This window comes from Doryrhamphus excisus, linkage group LG20 (assembly GCF_037039965.1).
Source record: "Doryrhamphus excisus strain RoL-2023G ecotype Guam linkage group LG20, RoL_Dexc_Guam_v1.1, whole genome shotgun sequence".
Taxonomy (NCBI): Eukaryota; Metazoa; Chordata; class Actinopteri; order Syngnathiformes; family Syngnathidae; genus Doryrhamphus; species Doryrhamphus excisus.
The window spans coordinates 8,769,083-8,784,655 of NC_136376.1; the positions used below are offsets into that span (position 1 = coordinate 8,769,083).

The following is a 15,573-nucleotide window of genomic DNA, read 5'->3' on the forward strand; positions in this document are numbered from 1 at the left end:
CATTTTACTGATCAAATAACGGAAGCTACATTCCTCCCAAGCATTTCTACATTTTAAATGCAGTGGAATTTCTGTTGCCATCGGGGCGGTAACCATGGTGATGACAGACGCTTCCTTCAGGTGACATTACGTACCAGTACTGCTACATACAACTTAGTTTCTCCTCTCTAAGAATGTGTTTGATACTTCCCAATCTGGATTTAGGCCCCACCGCAGCACTGAGACAGTGTCTCACTTTTAGTTCTACTAGACCTGAGCACTGCTCTTGACACAGATGACCATGTGATCTTATTAGAGGTTAGAAAACTGGGTGGGAAACTCTGGTACTGGCCTAAACTGGTTCAAGTCTTATCTGAAAGACGGTAAGAGCTTTGTTGGAATTGGTAACCGTGTCTCAGATCAAATGGGTATGACCTGCGGGGTTCAACAGGGGTCAATCCTGGGATCCCAAAAATTAATCATTGTCTGCAGCCCACAGAAACAAAGACAGTGATATTAGTCACGATCAGGTTAGAAATATAGGGATGATAATGGACTGAACTTTAAGAGCCAATCAATATTGTATTGTTTTAATTAATTTTTACTTTTTGTTTAATGGAATTTATGAAAGGATTTTATGTAACGGATGACAGGCAAACTTCATTCCGAAGGTCCCGTTCGAGTGTTTTATGGAATGATTAAGTGATCTTTCCCTTCTTTTCTGTAAAGCACTTTTAATTACCTCGTGTAGAAATTGTGCTCTATCAAAAATTTGCCTAATCACTTTTCAAAAGAGCAAGCTGACAACATCATTAACGAGTGCTTTGTTTAACAAAAAATACTAGTTTTATTTCCAGTGAGTCCACAGATGTATTGAAGATTAGGAAAGAGAACATGATTCACAAATGTGGATGAGTTAATGAATGGATGCAAGACAACTGTAAAATACTTGTCTAAAGCTAGGAGGGTGTGACACACAGCAGATGACATAAAACACCAGTCAGTTCAGTTCTATTACAAAATAGCAAATATCTCAACAAATGGTTTGTTATTTACTTATCAAAATTGTGGAGGTCAGCTCCTGTACATTCAAGGTTAAAGAAAGTGTTGTCAAAAGTACCCCCCCCCCCCCAGTTCCAGAGAGATTTCAAGACATGTTAGAGGTATACAAATGCTGAGGTATGACAAAACGATCTTATTACAAATCACACAAGAACACCACTTGAAGATTCTTTTGTAGTACCAAAATGATGTCACAGGGAGTCAGTCTTGATGAATCTATATGGTTTGTGTGTACCATGGCTTTGTGAGCAGCTCTTCATAGATTTGTCATTGTGAATGTAGTGGTCTGAAGCACGAGCTTTATCAAAAACTACAACAATGGCAGTCTCATGCTGTCATCTCCAAGAGATTATAAAATGAATGCCGAGTAAGGCCACAATCGTGTCACTTGGTGAAGCGTAAAAATTCTGATGTCAAGACGCATCTTACCGCACAGCTGTAGCTGTTAAGTACTTGTGTGATCTGCGTCACATTTTTTTAATAATAGATATGACAAGTTTGGTGATAAGTAATTAACAAAATCAGCTTTGGGAGGCTGTAACATTGCTGCCAACAACTCATAATAATATATCTAACAGGATCTACACAATCAAGTGCCTATACAAAAGTTAACAACCAGAAGGACCAGATTTTTCCAGCCACTAATTAATGCAAAATGTCCGAATCTGTGCGTAAAATGTAAACCTATGGGCAATATATGTGCATGTGTGCAAAATGACGAAGACAAAGGGAAATAGTGACAATGAGTATCATAACAGACGGATGCACCAACCTTCCTCTCCGTACTCATCAACTCAAAGTCCTCTTGTAGCAGCGGTCCAACAGCAGTCCCAACTGGCTGCTGTCATCTATTAACGTAGTGTGCTCACATATCAGGTCATCTTCCACACTACACTGTCTTCTCATAAATGCCCGAAGAGGCTTTTTGTCAATAATGTGCTAAAAATAGTGCTCTATAGAAATGTTTTAAGGCCTCTATGGGAAATGGTGAGCATTTTGGAAGCATCTACACCATCTTTGAACACTGTTTTCCAAGTGGGCGGGATATGTAGGGCTCCAGGGAGGGAATAGCGTATTACGTCGCCTCCACGGAAGTCTAGCTGACTGGACAAGTCTTCTCTTTTCAAGTGCACCAATGTCGAGAGAACCAGAAGCACATCACTTCTCTTCCAAGAGAGGCCCAAAGACTTTGTGATGCATGTGCTGGATCTTTGCAGCACATGCATTGCTTGTGCAAGAAGTAGTCTTTGATACGGACCTGGTGAAGTACTGTAAATGAAAGAATCCATGTAATCATTAGTCGACAATACATGTCTGTTAGTTCCTCGAGTCCCTCCATCAAGGTCGAGATGCTTTGGTGAACTTGTTTCCTGTTAGTTCATTTATTCAGTGCACTCTTCTCAAGTCAATCATCTGTTACTCAGTGTCGCACTTCATTATCAATGAGGCTGTCTTCCCCAGACTGGAAGTCCTCGTTCAGGCCATTTTCCATATTGATTATTTCCTCATCCTGTGACGACCCCTGACCGTCGTCCTCGCCACTGCCTGATCCGGCCTCCTCTGAGTTTCGATCTTGCAGAACCAGAGCAATGTACATCTGCTGTAGACAAAAAAATGTTTTGAGTTTAGATGTTGAAGTACATTCAGGTGTGTAAACAGCGACGGCCTAGTTAGCGTCTCTTGCATCCTCGGTGACAATATTATTTGGTTGCTTAACTTGAACTGCATCCTCTTCTATTTTTTTATGGACACAGGGATTTAATACATTTCATGAAACCTTTCTGTAAGATTTAGGTTATTGTTTCTCACATACCAATTATCAATGAATGCTGTTGCCATTAAGTTGACATACATATAAACAATTAAAAGAAATAGTCAAATATATTTGAACTCAACACCCATTGTAAATTATATTAATTTGCAAAATTGAACAAGTTTATTACTTTGCATTACTTGATAATGTAGTCGGAGGACATGTTATTTTAGTCTCTAAGGGACAAATAAAGGTATATCTTATCTACTACACAACATGTGACCTGACATTTTAGGTAAGAGATGCTGACTATATTGGTGTCAGAAATGAACAATATCGAGCATCTCTACTCTATTTTCATGAAAACGGTATTCTTTTATGACTATTAGGAACTAAGAGAAGTAAACAGACTACTTACTGCTGCTTTGTTGGAGTCAGTAGTGCACTCTGTCCGCCCATTCTCAGTCACCTCCAATTCGTCAGTGTCAATCTGAGAGACAAAAAGAGCACATAACTCAAGGTAAAAAACAAAAAAAACAAAACTTTTATCTGGCAGCCTTGTTACCTTATAGTTGTGAGCACTGAGATATTTGAAATGTCCAAAGCAGATATGAGAGAGGCAGACAGTAATTGTGATGATCAAAACTATGAACGTGAACATGGAGATTGCAGCTGAAAAACCTGCGGGAAAGAAAATCGGGGTGAAAATGTATTCATCGGTTACATTTTAAAAGAAAACTGCACTCCTTTTGTAGACAATTGGAGACATAGTGTAAGACATTCCAAATTCTGTGCGTCCTAAATAGAGAACAACTGCTCGCACGAGGCGACTAACAATGCAGGTAACTGGAATTCACCTATCACTGAACCCAGGAAAGAAGTTCTGGTAATACTTAAAATTACTCAAATTTACTCAAAAATACTGCGAGTATGAAATGTTATCATGAATGTGCCTCTTACAACATAGTCACAGCATGTATATAAAACATTGTTAGGTTAGAGGTGGAATTGGTGAATCCCAGTATGTGCATTATTAACTGCCTTATAATTCATTTTTTCCAATTTATAAAAACTACAGTTTTTCCTTTAAATGGTCTCAGACAAACAAGAAACTGATTATATGTGCTATTGACATGTATGGCCTGTAGATGGCATGCTCTCCTACCAGAACGCATAGTGGAGAAGAAAAGAAGCCAGAAGAGACAAAGAATTGGAGCAGCCACGACTTGGTTGACAGCTCCAGAATGAATCTTCTTGTCCAGTTTGGAAGGCAGGTAGGCGTAGTACATGTTATACCTGTCTGCTAGGTGTTTGAGAAGCATGTACATCAGCCCTGCACAGAGAAATGGAACATGAAGTCAGTGAAACAAATCTTGTTAGGGTGGCTGATGATTATCTATATGAAGAACAGAACAGCTTAATTGCATCAGGCAGCAGGAACAGAACAGCACAAACGGGGAAAAAAGGCAGAACTAACCGAAGGGGACAATGATTGGGCAGGTGATGCTGTAGGTCATAACCACTGTGAAGACACACATCATCCAAGCATAAGCCGCACCAAACTGGAACTCGTAGGCTTGATGCTGAAGAAAGACAGGATAAAATTAATCATATTATACTTAATTCCCACAATGATTTATTTACTCCTTTACATTGTTTTAATACTTCATCAAACATACAAATGTTCATAGGTGCAATGGAAATGAGCAAATTATATGCGGGTAGGTGTTGATAAAAAAGCTACATTACACTTTCTTCATCATAACAGAATTTTGAATAGAACGCCGATCGGATACAAACCCTCTTGACATTCCTCCGCTCAGCTGCAGATCGAGCTAGGCAAAGGCGGATCATGTACATGAGCAGACCAGGGATCCTGAGCAGGTCCATGGCATTACCGATGAACGCAGATGCAATAACATAGTTCACAAAGAAGGCTCCATTGTCAGGGAGGAACACACACCTGAAATGAATACAAAAGGATATTTTTAAATGAGGTTTATTTTGACCCAATACATACCCAATCGGTTACAGTAAATACCTATATCATTACTGACTACTACTATTACATAATGTACTCTTTAATTCATTTGTTCATTTTTAGATTGTCTCTATATTTGCAAGACTCAAAAAGAATGGCCCCTCTAGAACAACATATATATTTTCTGGTGAAAAAATGATTGTAAGACCTAATTGGGTTAGTAAAGGTGAGTGACTTTTGCAAATCTTTATTCAATGATCTGGAAGGTATGCTACTTACTCAAATCTGACTTTGGCATCTGCCAAGAATCGTTTGTCAAAAAGCCATCGGAAGAAAAGATCCAAACTGCAGAGCAAAATCAGAAATGTGGAAGTACATGAGCTGAGCGTGTATACGTGTATTTCACTGGGCCAAAATAAAATATATACCTGCTTAAACCAAGCGAGGGCAGCAAAAGAACCATAAAGATTAGGAAAGTGTAGCATTTATGCATAGTAGTTCTGTTCTCTCCAGACCTGCAAAAAGAAAAAAAACAAAAGATCCATCAGTAGCTAAATAAAACTAACAGGACACTGGCACAACATCAGATGACTGAAATAAGTGAGAACCTTACCGGGTCCAGTGGGCTTCGAAGAAGGCAGAGTAGTAGACAATGGTAGGAAGTAAGGCAGAGAAGGACCACAGGAGGAGGGTAGGGAAAAACTGAGTAATAATTGGATTCTGTGGACAAAACAAATACGACACTGACATGTTGAAACGTGCCTAAATTGAGCTTTTAAACTGAGGTTGAAGGTTAGTTTAGAACATACATGTTCATATACAACTTTTAATCAAACTTCATCAACCATTTGACAAAAACAGATATCTGCGGTCAGAAGCCAAATGTACATACTCCTTTATGGTCAACTGTCATTTTACAGTTTATATTCAAAACCTGTAAAGATTATTATTCAATGTAGAAGCACTTAAATGTCAATTTGAAATGCTATCTTACCCTAGCTGGTCAAGATAACTCGGGTTAAGGATCATATCAGTACATACAGTATTTGTCAGCACTCTACCGGTTGCAGTTTTAAACACGTTTTCCTGACTGATAATCAGTGATTGCGTCATGGGAACTGCACACAGTCATCAGCTCTCATTTAATATCTTTACTATCCTGTCATTCTTATTATTCTATCACTCTTGCAATATTTTTTGGGAAAATGATTAAGTACTTGAATGAATGGTGGTTGGAGAAGGAAATCAGTTATACATGATGAAAGACATGAAGAGTGCTGAAAACACATTGGCTCACGTTTAGGTATTCCACTGGTTTGGTAACGTTAAACTTGTCCATGGTCGAGATAATGATGGCAGGCGTGGTGAGGAAGAAGAGGAGGAGGAAGAGGACACAGTTGATGATCAAGCAGCGGATCCACCACGAGAATCCTCCCAACGATAAATGTTCCCTTCAGGGATGAAGGTTGCATATCGGTTATACGGACATTAGCCAGATGGACCAACACAGCTGTCCACTTAAGTAATATTGCTGATGCTGTCACTTTAATTCCCACTCACCAGTAGACATTGTGCGGATCAGGGGCGTAGCTTACAGTCCAGTTGTGTGTCTGCAGTTTCTCACTGAAAGGAGAGCTCTGAGGTTCTCTGCGACAGTGGCAGCCTTGACATTTGCAGGCATTGAAGTCCTTCAAGATTCTGAGATGAACCAAGAAACACGGTTAATCTGCATCTATCACTTTTCAAAAAAAAATTAAAAATCATCATTTAACTTACATAGCAGTTATGGACTCGTTTTGAAAGGTGACAAATGCCATTCCCAAAGGTTTCCTGTTGACCTTCTCTCTCTCCTTCCTGTAGCCATCTTTTAATTGGGCTTCCAGCTTGGTATAATAACTAACAGCTTCTTCCTGTTAGCGGCATGAAAATGCAAACAGAATGGGATTTGTACCTACTTCAGGATAAATTTACTTGAGCCAACACAGGATATATGCCATCATTTTTGTGGTGCTTTGAATGTCATAACAGCCAGCAGTTTCTATGTGACCACATAGACACATTGGGACAGAAAGATTTAAGTGTGTTATTTTCAGATAAAGCCAGGAAAACGGCCCTCTGACCTGTTCGCAACCTTTGATGATGCAACAGCAAAGATGTCCACAAGGCTTTGGGTTTATCATGGTGGTTATGTGCTCTTTGGCCTGCAGATCAAGGAAGAATTTCTTGCTGCGTTCTGCCTTCTTCCTGCATGCAAACAAATAAATACTATGTCATGCTACAATGGGAGGCACTTGACAATATCAGGATCACTTTTCAAATCTGTACAATTTTAATAGAAGGTAAACACACATTCATCTGCAGAACTGGTACCTTTCAGAGTTGAGATACATCAGCCTGGCTACATTGTAACAGATGCGGGCTTCCAGCACGGCACAGTTTTCATACGCCTGCCTATTAAACAAAAAGGAGAGATGAAATTGAATTATCGGTACAACAATCGCAGTTTTATAGTACAGAAAATCAATTGTCTGAAATATGTAGCAAAAGATAGAAGTGATAACAATGAAATGCTTATCGTTTGTAGTAAGAAAATAACTTACTGGCTAATGACATACTGGTGGGATAAGGGTCAAGCACCCCCTCCTTACTAGTTGCAAATGACACATGACTTGCATAATTGTTCTCATCTGGCTGGACATTTACACTGATAAGCCTACTATTGTGTTCAAGTTGTGGAAATGAACAATATTAAGAGGGAAACCATGTCTCTCATAACCACTAATACTGTTACAGAGTACATATGCAGGCAGCAAATGAGAATCTATGGAAGTCATTCAATGCAAAATTAGAAAACAGGCAGAGCAAAACAGGGTTCTTACTCAAAGTGTTGCTTTATGTCTGTCTCCTCCGCATATTTGGAGATTCCATTAACAAATAAAGTCCGTTTTACCTGTATTCAAATGGAAAAAATTACTAAGAAAAAGACATGTGGGTCTGTTGAGCGAATTTTGTGAAACGGCCGCCAAAACCTACCAGGTCATCCTCACGGTAATGCATCTTGGATGTGTGTCGTCTCATGCTGTATACCGTCAGTAGCAGGTAGAGGAATGCAAATATGGTGTGCAGCCATAAAAGGGCATCACTGGGTAAGACAAACAGTGTTATAGTGTAAATACGGCTAATGCGGCAATTACTACATAAAAAAAAAAACACTCACTCTGCATCCAGATTTCCTATTGTAGTTCTGCCAAAACTATAAGCATTATTTTCTGAAAAACAAATACACAATGATAATGATTTCTCTAGAAGGCTCCAGCTGAAATGCACTATATAGAGTACAGCAGAATGTGGCATATTTTTTAAAACATGATCTCTTTAAGGGGAAATGCCAAACCATGACACAAGATGGAAACAAGATAGCAGCATACTGTCCAACATGTTCATTGAACAGGCATTTTTGTGCAGCAGGAAGCACTGCTAAAACTGCAATTCCTTACCTCCTACATAACCATAGCGTACAAACAAATTGCAAAGCTTAGTTTACAGCTAGGAAGTTGATGACATATCTGTTCACTTGCCCTTCAAAACACAGTAAACTCACCAAGTAGGTTTCCAGAGAAGTTTACAGGCAAGACAATGCCCACAGAGAGTACCCCCACCACTACGAGTAGGCCGATGATGTGGCGCTGGAAGGACAAATAATGTACTGCATCCTCGCCACATTTCTCCCTTATCTCATCGTCCCTATAGGCAAATCACACCAAAAAATATAATTATTAAGTATCACTTCGTCTGAAGTACCACCTAAAATTGCATTCTTGCATTTTCTTATATCTATACAAATAGAGAGCAGCCTGACTCACTTGATGCGGAAGATGGCGGTAAGCCAGGAGCAGAAACCCTAAAACATATAACAGTAATGTAAATGAAACATGGCAGAAAAGACACCATTGTCCACCCTCTGAAAGGAAACGGCATGCTTACCGTGTCTCTTTGATCTATGTCCACTGAACTGGAAACTGAGGTGAGGCGCTCGTAGCGTTCAGGTGCCTCTGTCGTCATTGCAGCGGAAACGCTGTGTGAAGAAAACACAACATGCGGCATTTGCATGGTGTAACGATCAAAGATATTTGTGTCAACACACTGAGACTGTTGTTAGTAGTATGGGGAAGCTGATAATAGACACAACGCATGGTATAAAGGAATGCAGTAAAACTGGCTACACATAACCACAGGAGTACCTGCTTCAGTCCTGCTTGTAAATGTGTCATTGTGTGGATGCAATAGGAAGATATGTATAAGAAATTTTGAAAAAACAAGAAACCCAGTGATAAAGAGGCAGATCATTTGTGGGTTTGTGTCCAGCAAAGTCAACCTGCTATTCTGCTTAGTAAAAAGCATTTCTTTTTTTTTTATCCCAGACATTGTATGTACTGGCAGACACAAGCGCCACATTGGTACTTTCTGGACTATTTAAACAGGAAATTGGCTCTGCTAGAACTCAGACCATGTTTATTAAAAGAATGATACCACCCTGCGGTTTCAAACCTGTTCGCTCTCACTTCAATGAGAGACTTCAGACGGGGTTGTTCCAAGTGTACGATTCTACATGATGGGTAGAAAAAAGAAGCAAGCATGGCAACTATTCTGCCTTAGAGGATCCTGTCCGTGTGGCAAATGCAGAGCGAACACACAGAAGGAGGCCACGCTTCATAAAGAGGTTAATACAGAGATTAGTACAAACAAATCTGATTAAAGACACAAACACCCAGCAGCACAAGAATGACACTGACGAGGAGAGCAAAGAGAATCATTTAGGAGCCCTGGCACAGACTGGGAAACACCTGGAGGAGAAATACTGAGCCACCAAGAAGGGCAAAAATCTACAGCAGTTCAAGAGGAATGAATAAACTAAATGACCAAAAGTGACATATACACAGTATATATATGTAAACATAACATACTATTCCCGTTCATCCAGGCGACTGTAACGCTGATCCATTCTCCTGGTAAAAAGACAGGCAGAACAATGTCAGTTGGATATGTGGCAGGCCTGCTTGGTAGTACAGGCTCTGAGCTACATTGAAGAAACATCTCACACCACAGGCATACAGATGAGCTTCTCTGTGTGTTTTGGTGGAGCGCGTGCACACATGCAGGAACACGCTCTCTCTGACAGTGAATGGATATCAAACAGCAAATTTCTGTTTGAGACATTAAGCTTCAACACTGAGAAAACAGTCTGTTCATAAGATAACATTTGACAAATGATTTGAGCAGCTGCCACCCCCGCTTATTATCCCGCTACGCTGCAACCCAATTTCAGTTTAAGTGCAGCTGCAAAAATAGTGACGCTGTAATATCCCAAATACCGCAGCTGCAGTTTATGAAGCAGTGTGTCAGGGGGTAAAGCCTTTCGCATTCATGGAGGTCTGAAGTTATGTGCCTGGTGCTATGAATTGATTATTAACATAATCTTGTATGACAGCAAGGAAAATCAAATCAGACTAAGATGTATAAAGTTGAAATTTCTGAGTTGTAATTTAATTGTTATAAAACGGAAAATTAAACTGACAGAACTCACCTTTTATGTTGGGTTTATCCAGAAGTGTTTTGACCATATTCTTCATCATATTGGTTTATCAATATTTGGCAGTTCTCTTTGTGCATTTAATATTATGACTTTAATCCTGTAATCCTTTGTTGCAGGTTTTTTTCATGTTACAACTCGGACTTTATTCTTGTAAGATTGTGACTTTTTGTTGCCTAAACAATAATAATAAATTTCTATAAACCTTTAATGCTATCTTAATTTATTGTGTTAATTATATTTAGTAGCTGTATTTTTTTATTATAGGCCTGATAATCATTTGCAAAATCTGCTTGCATCATCTTCTGTCGGCAGTCCAGAAAATGTTTAAAGTTTTCCAAAGCTGTGTGGCAAAGAAAATGTTGGGAACCACTGAAGTAATATAAATAATGCATGCTTGAAAGAAGACAGAAGCTTTTTTTCAGTCTTTTGGGGAAAAGATTACAATACTTAACATATATTAATACTGTAGTTATCCATTACTATTACCTAGCTTTCAACCTTTAGGGCTCAGACTAAAAACCACACAAGTCAAGTGACCTTCATGCATCCATTCCTTATAAAAAACTACAGACATGAACTTCCTGTATGCGGCAGAACCCCTCATGAGATTTGCTTCTGATGTAAAGCTCTACCTTCAGAAGATATGTGACAAAAATAAATTTGAACAACACATTCACTTCCTTTGGTGCAATTCTGTCGCTGTTCAAAACCCACACTTCCCCACTGTGGCTTAATCATATAAAAGTATGACAATGGCTCGGTGTCTGTCTGCCACACAGGCACTCCAGAAAATGTCTCCCTGATTCTAACTGACCTCACATGTGTGGTTCTTCAGCAATGCTGAATAAACTGCACTTCCTAAATTCTTTCTATAAATACATTTATTTCACATTATAGGACTGCAGAAGTCAACATTTAAATACTTTCAGGGGAAAAATGTATAATATTTTAAAATGTATTACTTACTACTTCAACCTCTACTTAAAATGATTTACCTGTCAACGTCAGTCACTAGAGCGAGGCGTCCATAGTCCCATGCTACTTTTCTCAAGAAAGAGAACACAAATAGCAAGACCTGGAGGCACAAAATAAAATTTGAAATAAATTACTGAATTATGATGTAAATATAACCTATGTGGATTACATTTACAATGTCAAAACAACTCACCAAGAAGCACATAAAGTCCAGGGCGAGTACAGTCGGTACTCCACCAAAGGGTAAGCCCTGCAGCACTGTGCTGCGAATTCTTGCCGAGTAGCAGTACTCTTTGGAGGAAGAATTGGGTGGCGTTGTTGTTGTTGTGCAGGTCTGCGAATCCGAACAAGCCTGCGCCCCCAAGATGGCCATCCCTAATATCATGGCTTGCATCGCTCACTGTAACATGCTGACAACCTGTAAAAAGAGGCCAAGCTGTTGATAAACATTCTTCTTTTTTTCCCACTTTATTTTTTGGATATTGTTTTGTGGATTTATTTTTTGATAAACATTCAGTAAAGAGGACAATTCAGGTTAACTATCAATAATGTACAGAGAAAATAAGTAAGACAGAAAACATCAGCCAAAACAGAGAACCAAGTCTCAAGAAGTATCCCTGTGTTCTTTGACCAGAGTTGACATATCAGCCTTGTCATTTGTCACATGCCCGACTGCTGACAACACGTATGACAACTGGAACACGGTTGTTTCGATCAGCTTTCTCTTCCTGTTTCATGCTGTTCCAATACATTGGGCGGGTTCTCTCTACAAGAAAATGAGGATCTTACTTAACCTTTTATGTTCTTAATTATTGGAGATCGTATCATACTGCAAATTAACCCATGCTACCTAACATTCATTCATTCATTTTCTCACAAGGGTTGCGGGGGTGCTGGAGCCTATCCCAGCTGTCTTCGGGCGGGAAGCGGGGTACACCCTGGACTGGTGGCCAGCCAATCACAGGGCACATATAGACAAACAACCATTCACACTCACATTCATACCTACGGACAATTTGGAGTCGCCAATTAACCTAGCATGTTTTGGAATGTGGGAGGAAGAAGATTATTGAATTCATATGACTGTATGATTGATGATTACACAAATTAGCATATTGTACACAAATGACCAAAATAAATCCACTGGATGCTTCTTACAACCATATTAAATATGTTTTTCATTGGGGCTGCATGGCGGTCGGTGGTTAGCGCGCAGAACTCACAGCGAGGAGACCAGGATTCAATTCCACCCTCGGCCATCTCTGTGTGGAGTTTGCATGTTCTCCTCGTACATGTGTGGGTTTTCTCCGGGTACTCCGGTTTCCTCCCACATTCCAAAAAATTAATTGGCGACTCCAAATTGTCCATAGGTATGAATGTGAGTGTGAATGGTTGTGTGTCTATATGTGCCCTGTGATTGGTTGGCCACCAGTCCAGGGTGTACCCTGCCTCTTGCCAGAAGACAGCTGGGATAGGCTCTAGCACCCCCTTCGACCATTGTGAGGAAAAGCAGTAGAAAATGAATGAATGAATGTTTTTCATTGGTGACCAGTCCAATGTGAAACGCTGCCACTCACTCAAAGTCAGCTGGGATAGTATGCATCCCCCTGCTAAGAATAAGCAGTATAGAACAGGGATGGATGGATGGACAGATAAAAATCATCAATTGACTACAATTAATATTTAAGCACAATTTAAGCAACAACCTCAGCAACTTTGCCATTAACTTAACAAATTTCCAATGTTTTCATTGTTGAGAAAACATGAATAAATAGGTTAATAAATAAATCATTAAAATGTCATCATAAAAAACAGAACAGTGGCACAACACAGCGGCAGCAGTCCGCCCTCGCATTCATCCCACCACCATAGCTTCAAACAATTCTAGGGGAAACCTTGAATGTGAAGGTGAAAATGTGTTAACCAAAGGTGATAAATAAGGCAGAAAACCACTAAACCCTCGCACTGACTTTAGAAGTATGTTCTTCTTGAAATTTATGTTTAAATACCAAATTGTAACTTCACTGGCTGTAGAGATTTTACACTGAATTCCCCTAGTAATTCAACCTTGCCACATGCGAAGTAAGAATGTCATTGAAAACATCAGAGCTCTTTCATCTCCAATTTTCTACAAGATACAGTACATTCCAATACAATAAGCTGATTATACTATGTATGGTGGAACCTCAGTTTTCATAGGAATACATTTGAAAATAATCTCAACTTAAAACTATAAATGCTCTTTATGACAGTGTTTTGTGTTAACATTTTTGGGTGTCTGGAACTGATGCATTGAATTTACATTGTTTCCAATGGGGAAAAAAGTTTTGGAAAACTATGATCAAATGTTGTACTAGATGACACTGCTGTGGCAAATGTAATGTAAATGGTTTTGTGGCTGTGGATTACAGCTGCTGCATGTGTGCTGACGAGAACTAGAAGACAACATATCTCTTGTACTATCACTTGGGTTTTCTCTGGATAGTCTGGTTTCCTGCTATAGTCCAAAAGCATGAATGTAAAGTGACCTTAATGTAATGTGTTAATGTCAGGTTGGTTGGCTATATATGCGCTGTGATTTACTGGCAACCAGTCCAGCATGTACATTTCCTCTCATGTCATTTCCGATAGGCTCCGGCTTCCCCGTGATCCTGAACAGTATAAGTGGTAAAAAAAAAAGAAATGATGGATGAGATGGGGGATGTCTTTCTGTGTACTCCCACAAAAACACAGTACAAGAATACTTGGGAGGAGGCTTACTCAATCCAGAAATACCGTTTGTGGTAGAAGACGACCATCTGTTTAATATAGAGAGTATTTGTGTAGTAAAGGTTATCAGTTTGAGGGTCACATATTTTTGGCAAGATCCAAAACACAACAGTGGTCTCCAGGAGAGTACTGGCACACGTGTTTACTCAGTTGCACTCCTTGATATTTGCCCTTCGACCCACTCACTATTAGCAGCATTCACGATGCTGCTCATCTGCCCCAACACTAAATCGTTTATCCGCTCCCTGGAATGCTGTGACATCACTGGAGCAAGATGCAGCCCGAGTACAACAATAAACCAATAGAGACAGAAGGGTTCAAATGGGCCGATGTGAGCCCAAGGAGGACGCAGCATAGCTCACTATGCCTTCATCACCACGGCTGCACATCCTGAACCCCATGGCACAGTTTAGCCTGCTTAGCAGTCTCAGTCACCATTTTTAAAGAGCCTTAAGCAGATCTACTCCATATCTATTACAATGCAGTTAGTATTGTGTACATGTGTGTGTGTGTGTTTGGAGGGGGGGGGGGCAATGTCAGGTGGTTGTCTCAGGATTGTATTGCTAACGTCAAGCTGCCTGACGTGAACTACAGATTTGATATGGTCAAATTTCTACAGATAGAAAGTATAGCTACATTACCTAAAAGCGGTATCTTTACAATGCCCCCAAGCACACGCAGTCTTCATCAGCTGACAAACCACAGACGTCTGAGGTTAAGATACGTGTTCTAATGAGTTATTATCGGTTATATCATTAAAAACTATAATTCTAGTATAGGAGGATGAACGGGAATAGATTATGATGCGGTGATACCATAAATATCCCGATGTAATTCACAATGATAGCTCAAAAAGTAAAGTTTTTAATGGAATTCAATTTTTTGTGGATATGTGGCATTAGTTAGCGTGTCGCTAACGCTAACAGGATCAGTTCATTTATTGTTCTGTCAAGCGTGAACGTGACAATGAAGAACCAAGCCGACACCATGAAACTTTTAAGTTACGATATCGAAAGAAGTACAGTATTAATGAACAAAACAACACCGGCAAGCTTACCTTCCAAAATAGGTAGAGGTGATGAAAACTGCCACTTGTCAATGAGGACTAGCAGTCGACCATCGCGTTGACGCTAGCTATTAGCTGCTTGATGTAGCATTAGGCAGGTGGAGAATGTCGAACAACATCGAAGTGTTTTTGAAAAACAACAGTTAAAAAAACTCTCCTCCCAAGATACAGTTGAGAATTAAATAAAAGTTGAACAAATAGTCTAACATTAAGCTGTTTACAATGATACACTTGTCACCGTTGTGACTAATGCGACTGTCAGACAGCCGGTTGGACAACTCTCAAGACTCACCAGTCCAGCGGGTTGCGACGCCAATCATGTTTGGAGTACAGAAGTAAAATGTCTAGAACTTCAGCACAACTTCACACCAGTGTCGCTACCCCGCCTCTGTGGT

At 39.7% G+C, this 15,573-nt stretch overlaps 1 protein-coding gene across 3 annotated transcripts; it reads right to left on the minus strand.

The window, feature by feature from the left end:
• Positions 1-649: 649 nt before the first annotated feature.
• LOC131108281 (mechanosensitive cation channel TMEM63B) lies at positions 650-15,537 on the minus strand. Of its 3 annotated transcripts, none has more exons than XM_058059232.2 (24): positions 15,170-15,537; positions 11,537-11,761; positions 11,364-11,443; positions 9,740-9,781; positions 8,760-8,850; positions 8,639-8,676; positions 8,377-8,519; positions 7,993-8,044; positions 7,809-7,917; positions 7,655-7,725; positions 7,146-7,226; positions 6,896-7,019; positions 6,552-6,685; positions 6,336-6,473; positions 6,073-6,226; positions 5,389-5,495; positions 5,204-5,290; positions 5,055-5,120; positions 4,595-4,757; positions 4,272-4,377; positions 3,960-4,127; positions 3,360-3,475; positions 3,213-3,284; positions 650-2,638 (listed from the first exon to the last, which is right to left on the minus strand). In XM_058059232.2, the coding sequence occupies exons 2-24, from the start codon at positions 11,735-11,737 to the stop codon at positions 2,462-2,464; spliced, it is 2,520 nt and encodes an 839-aa protein (XP_057915215.2). In that variant the 5' UTR covers positions 11,738-11,761; positions 15,170-15,537; the 3' UTR covers positions 650-2,461. The 3 variants fall into 3 exon arrangements, with proteins under 3 accessions (XP_057915215.2, XP_057915216.2, XP_057915214.2); XM_058059231.2 differs by having other exon boundaries at positions 659-2,641; positions 15,170-15,533; XM_058059233.2 differs by lacking the exon at positions 9,740-9,781 and having other exon boundaries at positions 658-2,641; positions 15,170-15,534.
• Positions 15,538-15,573: the final 36 nt, after the last annotated feature.

Coding starts and splice junctions, on each gene's coding strand:
- LOC131108281 (XM_058059231.2), bottom strand. CDS start 11,737: ATGCAAGCCATGATATTAGGGATGGCCATCTTGGGGGCGCAGGCTTGT. Junction 9,782..11,363: donor CTAGTGACTGACGTTGACAG/GTAAATCATTTT, acceptor TCTTTTTACCAG/GAGAATGGATCAGCGTTACA. Junction 5,121..5,203: donor CCCTCGCTTGGTTTAAGCAG/GTATATATTTTA, acceptor TTTGCTCTGCAG/TTTGGATCTTTTCTTCCGAT.